At 48.2% G+C, this 13244-nt stretch overlaps 3 protein-coding genes across 5 annotated transcripts; 2 read left to right on the top strand and 1 right to left on the bottom strand.

Annotated features, from left to right (window-relative positions):
* Nucleotides 1-27: 27 nt before the first annotated feature.
* H257_10205 (hypothetical protein) lies at nt 28-3471 on the bottom strand. The gene is made up of 8 exons (XM_009836676.1): nt 3065-3471; nt 2855-2998; nt 2488-2808; nt 1991-2271; nt 1387-1924; nt 1094-1332; nt 802-1042; nt 28-678 (listed from the first exon to the last, which is right to left on the bottom strand). Exons 1-8 carry the CDS (start codon nt 3413-3415, stop codon nt 115-117), a joined length of 2679 nt encoding a protein of 892 aa, XP_009834978.1. The 5' UTR covers nt 3416-3471; the 3' UTR covers nt 28-114.
* A 563-nt stretch (nt 3472-4034) lies between these two features.
* Nucleotides 4035-9071, top strand: H257_10204 (hypothetical protein). 3 transcript variants are annotated; one of them, XM_009836673.1, is made up of 17 exons: nt 4035-4257; nt 4318-5028; nt 5075-5301; nt 5353-5386; nt 5487-5637; nt 5722-5835; nt 5993-6268; nt 6650-6984; nt 7055-7110; nt 7166-7246; nt 7352-7502; nt 7562-7846; nt 7916-7987; nt 8045-8125; nt 8227-8391; nt 8732-8794; nt 8845-9071. In XM_009836673.1, the coding sequence occupies exons 1-17, from the start codon at nt 4060-4062 to the stop codon at nt 8977-8979; spliced, it is 3135 nt and encodes a 1044-aa protein (XP_009834975.1). In that variant the 5' UTR covers nt 4035-4059; the 3' UTR covers nt 8980-9071. The 3 variants fall into 3 exon arrangements, with proteins under 3 accessions (XP_009834975.1, XP_009834976.1, XP_009834977.1); XM_009836674.1 differs by having other exon boundaries at nt 8732-9071; XM_009836675.1 differs by having other exon boundaries at nt 8227-8794.
* A 2837-nt stretch (nt 9072-11908) lies between these two features.
* Nucleotides 11909-12619, top strand: H257_10203 (hypothetical protein; the record flags this gene model as incomplete). Its single annotated transcript, XM_009836672.1, has 2 exons — nt 11909-12145; nt 12521-12619. 2 exons carry the CDS (start codon nt 11909-11911, stop codon nt 12617-12619), a joined length of 336 nt encoding a protein of 111 aa, XP_009834974.1.
* Between the last annotated feature and the right edge of the window lie 625 nt (nt 12620-13244).

Raw genomic sequence — 13244 nt, 5'->3', positions numbered from 1 at the left:
TACTTTGTTGTCTCGTGGTAATGTGTAGCTCGCTCTATGTATATTAATCACTGGTAGAGCCTGACAACAATAGCCGTCGTTCGATAGTACCAATATCGTAATCGACAAGGGATATTACGTTTTAAATACACGCAAGGTGGCGACGAGGTGGTCGATAGCAGCCAGTTCGTGGTGCAGATTTCGAAGAGGGTAGTGGTTGTGGGGGAGGTGGACATGAGGGCTACTGGGGGACTCTTCCAGAAACGGCTGGACCGCCGTGTTGTCCTTTTCCGACGACGACAGGCGTCGGTAGTTGACTTTCGAAGGGGGCAGTTTCGCCAGCTTTTCCGCTTCCACTCGCAGATGGTACCCGCTCGAGTTGAACGAATTCCGCTGCATTTTCACTGTCAGGCGGTCGCGTACGACTTCATCCATGAGCGAGTCGCTGGTGGAGCACTGTCTCAGGCCGATCGACGGCTTGCGACCGTTGGCAGCCGGGGACATGAGCCTTGGCAGGCGCGTTTCATCCTCGTGATTCTCGTCGTCGCTGTCTGTTTCGTTGACGTTGGTCACCCCCGCGCCTAGATCCAGACCATCCGACACAAACCCCCGCGGCGGACCCCTCCCTTGCGGCCGCGACATCAATTCGCTGGTGGTCGGCCGAGTAACCAAGTTGCTCACCGATCGAAACGCTCGTAGCTACAAAATCAAGGCACATATGGTTTTAGTAATTGCTAGGTATCAAGCACAATCAAAGTAGAATGAGTGATGAACATGTTCTCTTGTATAAACGAAGTATAACAGGTATGAGAGACGCCTTACCACTTTGACCATCAGCCGATGCGACTGGAACCGGCTCAGCTTGGATTTGCTCATTGCTTCTCGGATCACAATCATGCTATAGTCGCCCCATGTCCTCACAAGTGCCTTGTCGGTAGGGTTGAGCACCACGGGCGAGCCCGGCTGTTTCGAATTCACATAGCCACACAGCACTTCTTCATACATGGTGCTCGCGCGTTTAGCCAGTTGCCAAAAGCTCAGCCGCTCGTTCATTTCGCAATACCTATTGCCACACAGTCATAATATTCTAGCGTTTAAAACATGATGGTTTTACCGAGATGCCGGCAGCACGTCAAATGTGGACCCTTTGTCCCCGAGTAACTCGTCCAGAATGGCATTCACGTTGCGGTTCTCCGAGACCATGGCCAGCATCCGACTAACCAAGTCGTTGGACATGACATAATCGGACGAACACCGGATCGTGTGGCTGGAATTGATGGTCATTTCTGTGCGGGGGTCTAAAATTTCACTGACGCAGTGCACGTGTCGGCCGGATTGGAGCGACGCCGACGCCTACAGACAAATCAAACGTCATGTCTCATTTGGTACCTTCAACTAACTACATACATCTGAGAGATCGGCTAGACTTTTGTGAGACCGCTGGGCGACTTCAATCGCGCGAAGCATCACAACAGACGCCAGTACCAACGAGTCACTGGCGAGCCCTTGGTTACTGCTGTCGCTCATGACGAGAATGCAGTCGTATTGTGGCACTCGAAGGTGCTGCGCTTGCCTTCGGATGGCCACGTTGGCTTCGACATGTCGAACGTTCAGGTTCTCCAGCGATCGGACGTCCAGGCCGTCGTTGCGCAGTCGGTCAATGCGAATGTCCTCGGGCACTTCGTTCACCAGGTCGACCTCTGTGTTTGGAACGCTCAGATGGTTCAAAAGCCGCAGAATATCGCGAATGTCCCGGTGCCACCCACACAAGAGAATGCGCTTCGGGGGGGTCGGCAGCGGCCGCTTGGTCATGGCGGACACGGGCGTCGAGTCCACCGGCTCGGTCGCGGCGGTGTACGTATTGTCGTCTTCGGCCAGCACAATGATCTCGTCGCCAGGTTCGATGACTCGGGCAAAGTACGGCCGTATCCAGACTTTTCCGGCGCTAGAATGCCACAAACCAAACGGTTGGATTTTGGAATTCTGGGTAGACAAGACTTGTATATCTTACGCTGTTTTGATACCAATGGGAATGGCGTGGTCGAATCGACTGGCGAGCTGGCCAAACGGCAATCCGACGAGATCGGGCCACGCTTTGAAGTAGAATTCGTTGCCGTCAAACCCAAGCACGGCGTTGTACACGTCCGACAAGTGCGGCGACCGAGAGCACATGATCACGAGCCGCCCAATGATGTTGTGTGAGTCCACCGTCTCTAATATGTCCCCCGCGACGACCTGCAGCAGCGTATTGTTGTCCACGTCGCCGACGTCGGCCACCACATGCCCTTGTAACTAAACCAATTTCAAACACAACGGATGCCATGAGAACTCATGGTGGGCGGAGGCGAGGGACACTTCACTCTACTGTCAACAACGAATCGGTGCATCCAAACACAAGAGGAAGTGTGAGTGGTATACATTCAGGCAAGGGATACTCGATAAGCCAAGCACAAGACACAGTCGAGTGACTCAATATAGAGAGTTCCTTGTTCATTGGTTGGCACGAACCCCGTGCATGCTTTTGATGACCAAAAGCGTCCGCAAGAGCGCGGCGTCCGATACATCGGCCTGCTCGTCGCTCGACATGATGGTGATGCTACGTGCCTGCGGGGCGGACACTCGGAGCAAGTCGGTGGTCAGCAGCGGGTTGCCACAGCAACACACGAGCCGCGTGCCTTTCCAGTCGGTGATCACGTGGTAGATTTCAGCCTCCAGGTCGACTTTATCCCGCATACTCAGCACGACGATCACCCCCCCGCCCTCGCTTTCGTTGGCCGCGCAGATTTCCCGAATGAACGACAGCGAGTTATCGTTCCAGCCCAACATGAGCTACGCACGTTGAGTTCATACATTCAGGAAGTAAACAACTACGTACGGTATGGTTGGTCTCGACCACTGCGCCTTTGCCTTCTTTGAGGGTCTCCATTTTCGACACAATGCCGTCCACAATCACGCCGAAAATGACATTCACATACATCGTGCACACAAGGCACACCATCACACTGAGACTGCGAAGGGTCTACCCAAGACTGTTAGATGATACACAAGGGATAATATGTATGATTCCAGAAATAAGTCCGTGTACCCATAGAAATGACATGGTGCCTTGGCCGTCGTCGTCGCTCTTAGGGTCCAACGTGTCCATGACGGCTTCGTAGATGCACCGTGGCAGCGCGATACCTTGGGCTTGGTATGCAAAGGCTTCGTACGGGATCAAGAGCATGTCCAAGAACACCCAGAACAAAAGCAATCCGATGGTTTGCCCTTTTTTCGTCGAGATCATTGTGTCCACAATGTATACTGCCAGCGACAACTGGTAGCTTAGCCGAGATTCCTGGTGTGATGACGGAAGGGTGACGTCGCCCTTTGCTTTCTTTAGAGGAGGTGACTTGCCGCCCTCTTCATGCAGTGTCGGCACCACCACCTCGCCCGCCATGGATCGATCAGTCGTACTTGGTCCAACAGATCGGCGTCAACTTCTGGTGGTTATTGTCAGTTACGTTGCCTTTAGAGGCGTTTCAAATTCATTCATCTGGGTACATTTGGAAACGAAAGTCATACAGTACAGTATATATCGCCAGACCTCGCCAATGGAAATTGAACTTCCATGATATACACAGTACTCCTTAGTAGAAGCTAGTGCGTGAACCACGGGATGATAAACGACACTGCAATACTGAAGCTTGAGGAAATGCTATTTACAGTTAACAGTTAACTGATACCTGTATTTAGTGTGAAAAGATTTCAAATTAACTTGATTGGCTCAAATCTGAACACCCAGGGGTTACTCAAAATGGGGTAACTTGTCATGCCTTATGAAGGTACTGTAGGTACTATACGTTTAGTATGGTGAAATAATTTTGTAGCTGGAGATAAATGCACAATGAATATCGACGTCTTCTTGGAATCCCGTACATTGCACTCACCTTTGGCGGTACTGTATTGCTGCCGGGTCGATAATAAGGAGTGCACCTACTTTTCACAGTGAAAAATCGAGTTTGGAAGGTATATTGGATGTGACGGAAATGCAGTTACAGTATTACGGTAGATCCCCGTCGAAAGGTCACACTTTCGGGCGAAATGAACACGGCGGCCGTGCCTGCCGTCAGCAGCTGCTCGACGACGCTCCGTGATTCGATGGATCGCAGGCGGACAGCCATGTCTCGCCCGTCGTCTCCCAAACCTCACACCCTTGCTTCAGTGTCCTCACCCACACCCGCCACCACGGCCGTGGCCAACTCAACCGACCTTCTCGACGCGTACAAGCAATTCCACAAAGTATACTATCATTTATCCAGGCAACTCTTTGAGACAAACTCGTGATGCAACTTGGCTTAGGAAAAGCGAAGCAGGTCGAAAGAGCACCAACGACAGACGATTTTAGCTGCGAAACCACCCCCAATCATTGCGTCACTGCCTCCATCCCAAGACCCGGGTCTCAGCACGGCGCGGCATCGGCTATCTCTGAAATCGTTATCCCCTTCCGTTTCCGAACGAATCGCTGTGACCAAAGAGAGCCAGAACGTCATGGACGAATACAACTTTACAAAGGACGAAATCCAAGCCATCATTAAGGTACAGAGCGCAATCCGCCGACACTTGGCCAAAAAACGTGTTCTGGCCATGGCCAAGCCCGCTGAATACGTCCGGTTTGTGTGCGAACGATTGTTTGACGAGTGCTGTCGGACGGAGCTGCTCCCAGACGGGATGTCGACCCACGACGATGGGTACCTTGTGCTCGGTGGTCCAAATCTTCCCAGAATTCTGCGCATTCTGGAAGACCCGACCAATATCAACTTGGACTTGCTGCAAAAGCACACGATCGACCGCATTACGGTGGCCCACGCCGCGTGTCAGCGAGGGTACCTCGAGTTGCTGTCGTTGCTCGTAGCGTTCTGGACCACACAACCCCAAGCAAATGACTTGGCCGACGAGTCGTCGCACACGACGTTGCTGTACAAGTTGCTTGAGCAAGTCAACCAAGCCAAACGGGAAGGAAAGTTGCTGCGCGAATGCGGCTTTGAAGTGATCGAAACCATGAAAGCGCTCGTACATCATCATCACAGTATCTATAGATCATCACGATTGCATGTAGGGCCTCGCCCCCGACTATGTCTTTAATGCGATCGACCAGTTTCATTTCAAAGACGTGACCGTTCAAGATATGTTTAAAATATGTGGCCATCCTATCGTTCGAGCGCGCGACATCCACGGAAACACGCCGCTGCACTACGCCGCCGAAGGGGGCTACGTCAACGTGTGTGAATTCTTGCTCGAGCATGGCGCGTACATCAACGAACAAAACATCCGTGGAGAAACCCCGTACGTGCATGCTTTGTGGTAGTATAAATTCATGGAGGTTCTGGCTTGTAGACTGCACTTTGCCATTTCCAGCATGCACGAACCTGTACGTACTGTAGTAATGTAAAGACACCTTCAATTGGTTTATTAGCCATAACTATATATGTTTACATGAGATACGGTGTGTGTGTGTGTTTTGGAACTAGGTGTGCGTCCTGCTGGTCCGACGCAAGGCGGACGTGACGATTGCTAGGTATCGCGCGGTGGAGCTAGACACGGGCCAGCGGCTTCGAGGAGTGATCGTCACTGCCCCCGGGGGCGAAGAGCAATGTCAGATGCTGGCCGAAGGCGCTGCAGGTAGGTAGTTCAATAGTGAATTAATCTTCGTTCTTTGTACTAGTAGTAAATACTGTATGAGTGGAAATATTAATCCATTTGCAGCCAAGGCCAGAAAACCAAACACAGACGTCAAGCCGTCCACGCCAGCTACCAAACGCGTGACCCCCGCAGGCAAACTGGGCGCCCGCACCACTCGCTTTGTGCAGGCCACTGTCGGTATGCCGAATATACCTGTATATGTGGATGTTGTTCAGAATGATCTCATTTGTGGATTTGAGTGTGACACGTTTTGGTTGTGATGACGTTATTGTTTCGATGACATGCTTTCGACAAACCAGTATCACATTTCGACTTGTATGACGTTATGCTGCAGGCGTGTGCATGCGGCAGTTCGACCACGACGACTCCCGGGTGGGGGAAATGGTGTTCTTTCGTCTGGCGCCGTCCATGCAAGGCCTCCGGAGCCGGAATTCGCCGCTCGTGATTTTCTACATTGGCACACACATTTCCATGCCACGGTATAAGATCGCCCTGGCGCGGCAGTCCCAGACCAAGATTTTGCATCTCTTGATTGTAAATATGCCCAAAGTGGCGTACATGGCAATTGACCATTTCCGTACGCCGTTGTTTCGATGCCAAGTGATTCCAGGTACACAAATGATCCTTAGACTGAATGGATGATGTTGTTTTATCCGCCGAAAGTTGGAGTAAGATGATGATTTGTGGACTTTTCTATCTGTGATTGTAATGCATCAAATACATACATATTGATTGGTTGAAAAGAATGTGCTTCGTACAAGCTGATTGGCTAAATTCTTTTGTCGAAATTTTACATCATTTCAGTGATTCCTTCATGTGCGAGTTCACAACAGAATGAATTATCGTATATCAGGTCCTATGGAATAAATATCAAGGTGCTGGTTTGTCAAAAATAGATAATTGGGGTTTTGGCATGATGGTATAAATGTTAATTTGGTCGATACAATCTGCCGTGTCGAATCCAGCAACCATATATTGATGATATTTTCAGGCATTCGAGCGGTGGGGCAGAGCTGGCACACGGAAGGATGGCTATCCAACGACGACAGGCGGAAAAAGCTCGTGCATAAGATGAAACAGCAAGGGCCGCCGGTTCGGAAAGCCCCCCGACGAAGGAAATGGCTGTTCTACTTGCACCAGGCCATTTTAAAAGGCTGGGCGTACTTGAAGGGCCACCGGCTGCGGCGACGCTACCGAAAGACCGAGAGCGTTAGGTTGGATTCAGTATTGAAAGCAGTCGGGAAATCGACGGGCATTGTGTATGAATATCGCTACGAAAGCGAAACGTGCTCGGGATCGAGTCCAACGTTTGAGCTCATTATCAAGGTACGCAGTGTCATGTTGCTGGCCAACTTGCTGGGAAACGTAAGGCCCTTGCGTTTTCGTTTTGGTGTAGTCCGAGTGCAAAGAGTTGATGGCGCATCCGTGGGTGCAGAAGCTTCGAGACCACAAGTATGATGAATATATATATAAATATTTCTACAGATGTGAAAGAATGATATTGTAGGTGGAATATCTTTGGCCGAAAACATTACATTCGGCAACTCCGCGTGTACACGTATTTCTTTTGCTCGTATTTCTTGTCTATGTAAGTCGACTAGGATATCAATTACTAGTACATATATATATATCGGCTAGGAGATCCAAAAATATTATTTTAAATCTCAACCAATCGATTGCAACCACCATATAGCATCTTACTTGTGGGCGACACATCACTCGGGCTAAAAGAAGGCGGGTACCAAGCACCGTTATTTGGCCCTAACGCCCACGGGTTGGACTATTTGCGAGTCTTTGCGTCTGTCGTGTGTCTGATTTTCACAGCGCAATACACGTGGCGCCATGTAATGTTACCATCTCACCATGCTACGGACCCCAGTACTGAAAGCATTGGTTTGTCTAGATTCAAGAGATTTACCGCGGCGGGTGGCTGCTGTTCTTCTCGTATTGCACCAACATCTGGAACATATTTGACATTGTGCTGCTGAGCGGCATTTGGTTTACGACGCTACTGGACTTTATCGTGTACTTTCGCATCACGCCCATCTCGTGGGACCAGTGGCGGGCATCCCGCATGATATACGAAGAGCATTTCCGGTTAATCACATACCAAGAGTCAACGTTCAACGTGGTCATGTACCGCGAATACGACTGGCACACGACTATCATGTGCATCACCGCCCCTCAAGTACATAATATATATATATATATACGTCCCAACAATGCTGATTTCACCAAACATGCGATGTGGGGGTAGATATTTATCCGGTGGCTGCAGTTTTGTCGTGGCAACCAAACCCTAGGCCCGTTTGTCCGCATGATCTACCAAGTACCACGAATCAATCCGGATAATATATATATCATATGTTGCTGTGTGTGGTTGTAGATGATGGGCGACATTGCCGTGTTTCTGTTTGTGTTTGTCCTGTTTCTGTTTGGGTTTGCGTTTGCGTTTTACGTGCTCCAGGTACGAATGTAATGTATATATATATATACAAATTGATGAGCTCAACTGGATCATTTCATTGTGTGTTGAGAAAACCATGACATATTTCGTGGCCACTCTAGCTGGATGGGTTCCGTACGCTCGTGAGCTCTACCAACTCTGTCTACCAAATGAGTTTGGGGCAATGGGACTGGGGTTCAATCGCCGCCGGCGGGCCGCTCGCTGTGATGCTGTACATCTTGTACACTTGCTTTGGCACGATCATGATGCTCAACTTGCTGGTTGCGGTACGAAGTTACTGTAGTATTGTGCTTTTAGCCAAAGTATATTGGATATTTGGGCTGATGCACCAAATTCAGTGGTCGATTGTCTGTACTGAATTTTGTAAGAAAAATATGTGAGGAAGCCCACACTAGTTGAAGTCACACACTCGTTCGATGGTTTGCAGGAGTTTGATTGGCCACTTGAGAGTGTTCTGCCTTTTGATTGGTCGATCCATTTGTCTGTCGATTTGGTTCAGCTGATTCGATTGAACAGCACCACCCCCCACTCGAAATTCGAATCACCTTGACAATACAATATACACAAAAGGTTGCGAAGACTAGACCTATGACGGCATGTTATTAGATGCTGGGCCGAACGTACGAAGATATCTGGGACGACCGCTTGCTGTTCTTCCATCTTGAACGGGTAGGTCCGTTAACAATACCACTTTACAATACGATTAACTATGTGAGTAGTCACAAACGATATTGACCGTGCAGCACCAAATCGAGCCAGACAAGTATCGACGAAAGTATTGGTGCCAAACCCTATATGCACTGGAAGGCGATGCCGCAATCCAAGGCATTCCATACCAGAACTTTGACGATTAATCGCTTTCAACAACACGGCATACTACTAAACTCACAGCAGGAAATACTAGTTACTACCAAATGTTTCAAACAAACACAAACCGTTAACAAACTGTGTTCGATTTCTATTTTCAACGACTAGAGTACAATAAGGCTTTGCATCCCTCGAGCCAGGACTTGTGGAATGTCAAAGAAATTCGTTTGCAGGCAGCAACAAACCCCGAAAAACGTTCCTTCAACGAATGATGTAGGCCTGCAATACAACAATCAAAAGGGCAGTAGGCCAATTGGCCTACGATTATCCAAATCCATGTTTTTAATTGAAGTGTATATACAATTATCAAGTATAAAAGTGACAATAATATTGCTGTCATTTCGTACGTAGGCCACATGGCCAACGAGTTCACATTCCTGCCATATAAATTTTGCTGAGAACCACAGAACAGACGCCACCTGTCAACTCATGTGTTGAGGTAAAGTCTCGAGTGAGGTGGATGCGGATCAAGGTACTTAAAAGGGAATTGCATTGCATCTGAATTGTTGGTACGACACTACAGCTGAATGTATTCCGGGGTACTAGTAATATATAATTTGATGGTGACAAGGAATACCGTAGAATAAAAGTGCATACGATAGGAATGAACGTCCATGTCCATAACTCAGGCTGTAGAGTGAATCTGAGGCACCGCAATGGCTCGTTCAACTGGCCAGAGGTAGTGCTTTAATGTAGTATATGTGTGAAGTGTATATCTTCCCTGGAAGTGCTCAAAATGGATGGCTCTAAGGGGCCAGAACATCCATGTCAATACCTCAGGCTGTAGAGTGAATCTGTGGCAGTAGTACAAAGACGCGTTCAGCTGGCCAGTGGTAGTTCTTTAGTGTAGTGTATATGTGCCATGGAAGTGCTCGCAATGAATGGGGCCACAACATCCATGTCCATAACTCATGTTGCAGTGCGAATCCGAGGCGGTACAATGGGTCGTTGCGCCGGCAAACTGCAGTTATGTAGTGTAGTTTGTGTGCGGTGGATATGTGTGCCGGAAGCAAGCAAGCTACATTACATGTTATGGAGAATCAATTACTATTGGTTTCTTTGTACTTAGTGGCTCGCTGTTTGACTTTCTTCTTCAAAGCTGAGACGCGCTTTCGCTTCATCGACGGTGACTCAGCTGTCTGCTGGATGTTGCGATTTACGGCTATCTGCCACAATCGCTGCTTATCTTCAGGTGTGTACAGCAGCTGCAATCACGTGAGGGCTATGGGTTACCTGTTTGTGGCACAGACTGGCACCAGACAAATAGAGCAGTATTTGGTAGTTTGCCTGTATGTATTACCAACGCACACAAACCATTTCTTTACGTTCCGTTTTGCTCCGGAGTAGCCTTCTCCTATCTCGATCGGGACGCATTCGCCAACGACATCGTTGTGCGTAGCTACATCATCCTCTATGCTGACAGAAAGGCCAAGTGTGAAACGACCAGGTAGGTTTTTATAATTTGCTACTTCGCAAGTATACCATATTGCAATAAGATAAGGTTCATCGGCGAACGTTAATTGTGCGGTTTCGTACAACAGAAATATACATGTAACTTAACGTAACATATTTAACTTATTTAACTCATTTACGTAACTCTTGGGTAGGTTTTTTGCAAATTGCTACTCCACAAGTATACGAAACTTCAATGTAACGATTGAAGTATCCAAGGAAACTCTTCATGTCTTATATCATCATTACACCCATGACCGCGTTTCGCCACGTTCACACGCTACCAAGTGTCGAGTTTCCCTCGTACCGACTTACACTTCCTCGCTTTGGTGTATCACATTCTAATATTGAAGCATGCACATTGGTTCATGTTGACGAGCACGAGACGCACCTTGCCCAGCCTCATGAAATGAAATCACAGTACACTATGTGCACCACCCGAAGATGTCGAAGGCATACCGCGGTGTGAGGCTGCGTACAAGATCCAAACTTGTCTTGTGTCCAATACTACTGTTGTCAGTATGTGTGGATACCACATTATGGGTGAGGATGGAATAGCATCACCGGTCAAGCCTAAAGTACGAACTTGGGTGGTAACAATTTATAACAATGATTCTGATATTGGCGTCAATAGGTGACCGAAAACTTGTTACACGAGACTTTCGGTCATGGATCGGCGAAGACCCCAAACGTATGTCGAAGACCCTGTTCAAGATGCTGCGCGTACACCATCAGTCGGGCAATTATGGTGATGCAGCGTGTCCTACTCTCCGGCAAGTGCAACAATCCATCAACTACTTGCGAACCAAGGAGTTGCACCACCAAAGTACTCTGCCGGCTGTTGAAGAAGCGTTGCAACATTGGGTTCTGCCAACCCACAAGAAGATCAAGAAATCCATTACCCATTCGTATTCGGCGTGGAAAAAGTTAACGGCAAGCCCCGCCTAGGTAATGGTGGCCTTCGGTCGTTTCGAGTCGGTACGATATTTCAATGCGGTCTAGATAATGACACGTGTAATGATATTGTATACGATAACAATGTTATGCATTCATATTCGTACATAGGGTTTACGACGCTTGACGTCATGAATCGATACAAAACGACTTGCGAAGATAACCCCCGCCGCAAGATCTTGTGCCATGTCGACACGACATTTTCGACTAACAAGTCAGGGTACCCAGTATTCGTATTTGGGTACTCTGACATGGCTGGCTCGTTCCATGTGCTCTGCATTTGCATCACATCACAAAGAACTCATGACGACGTGGCCTGGCTGTTAAAGTCACCGAAGAAAGTATTTCAAGACCAAGTCGACTTTGCGTGGGAGCCACTAAATTGCTTATGACTCACGTATGCATGATATCATTACATACGGCTCATCTTGCATACAGTGCTATGAAATGCGTACTGGGTTGACGAACGAAGAATGGCGCGATGTCTCATTCGACATCTATCTGCTACATATGTCGGCAAGTCGTGTAGACCTGGGCGACTTAATTGCGGTGGTGCACGACAAGTGGGCGACGAGCCGGGGCCTGCGGAAGTTTCGGCGTTACTTCTTCAGCCAATGGCTGCCGTACAACCGTGCGTACGGTGGAACTGACGATGTCCGCTTTTGGAAGTGGCACGTGTACCACAGTCCACCTGGCAGCTCGTACACCAACAATCCAAAAGTGCGCTACAACTGCGAATTGAAAGATGTACGACAATTCTCATACACTGAATAACCTCATCTGTAGTCGATTGGTCGAACCAAACTCCATGTTCACACCTTATGCAAGAGATTGTGAACGTTCTCAATTTCGAGTCCGAACTCGAAAAACCATGGGTAAATAAGGCAACTGTATCCATCCGATTGAAGACCCACTTCAACTGATTGCTATCACGTGATGCTCTCACCGTTCGTGCCGTTCCACGTACCTACCCCTTCCTCCTGGCCCAGCGCCGCTTTCAAGGAACCTTGCTCTGTTTGAATTGCTCAAACAACCTGCGAGTGGATGGATCGTTGTTCGAACCCAAGACCCAACTGCCTTGCGGTGCGATTGTCTGCTTTGGATTCGTGGCGCCATTTGCAGCCATGTGCTGGCCGTATCCAACGAAGTCGGGATCAGACTTCCAGGGATGAGTACACCGCCACGGCGTCTGACAAGCCGTACGAGACGTGCAGATGCTGAAGACCAGTACTGTACCATTATCAGGTTCGCGGCCGTCGCCGTCGTTTGCACGTTGCCTGATATATCATGTTTGCTGGTTAGCTAATTTGGTCGATAATACATTTTGTATATTTCGTATTTGTGCAGCATACTATTTGCAAGTACAATACCTTGGGACTCCATTGTGTACAGAACATTGGTGTGATATTATATTTGATAAGCTGAATTAGAGTAGAATTGTGTATAGAGTGCCGATAAATTATGGTTCTCAGAGCCACCATGTTAATGCCTGGAGTAGTCGGGTGAGATAATTCCCACCTTAGTCAAGATTAGATGCTTTTGAACTTGTCCATACATGAAGGGCAGTGGCCCATAATGATATTCCACGCGCGTTAAGTATAAACGAAGTTAGCAAATTCTTGACTATTTGACCACACCACGAGTAACAGCGAACAAACAGCTCAATGAGTACTCAATACTGAACAGGTCTAATTTTGGTAGCTACAGTTACATACTCCCACTCCTGAAATCACAAAACTTAGTGAGAAATAGCCAATCACATGCTCTGAATTCATTTACAATAGCCAATCACATTGAATGTGAGTTTAATAACCAATCACATTGATCGTAGTCATATGTGTCCAGA

Source organism: Aphanomyces astaci (assembly GCF_000520075.1).
Source record: "Aphanomyces astaci strain APO3 unplaced genomic scaffold supercont1.27, whole genome shotgun sequence".
In the NCBI taxonomy this organism is placed as follows: domain Eukaryota; phylum Oomycota; class Saprolegniomycetes; order Saprolegniales; family Verrucalvaceae; genus Aphanomyces; species Aphanomyces astaci.
This window is presented reverse-complemented; position numbering and strand designations above follow the sequence as displayed.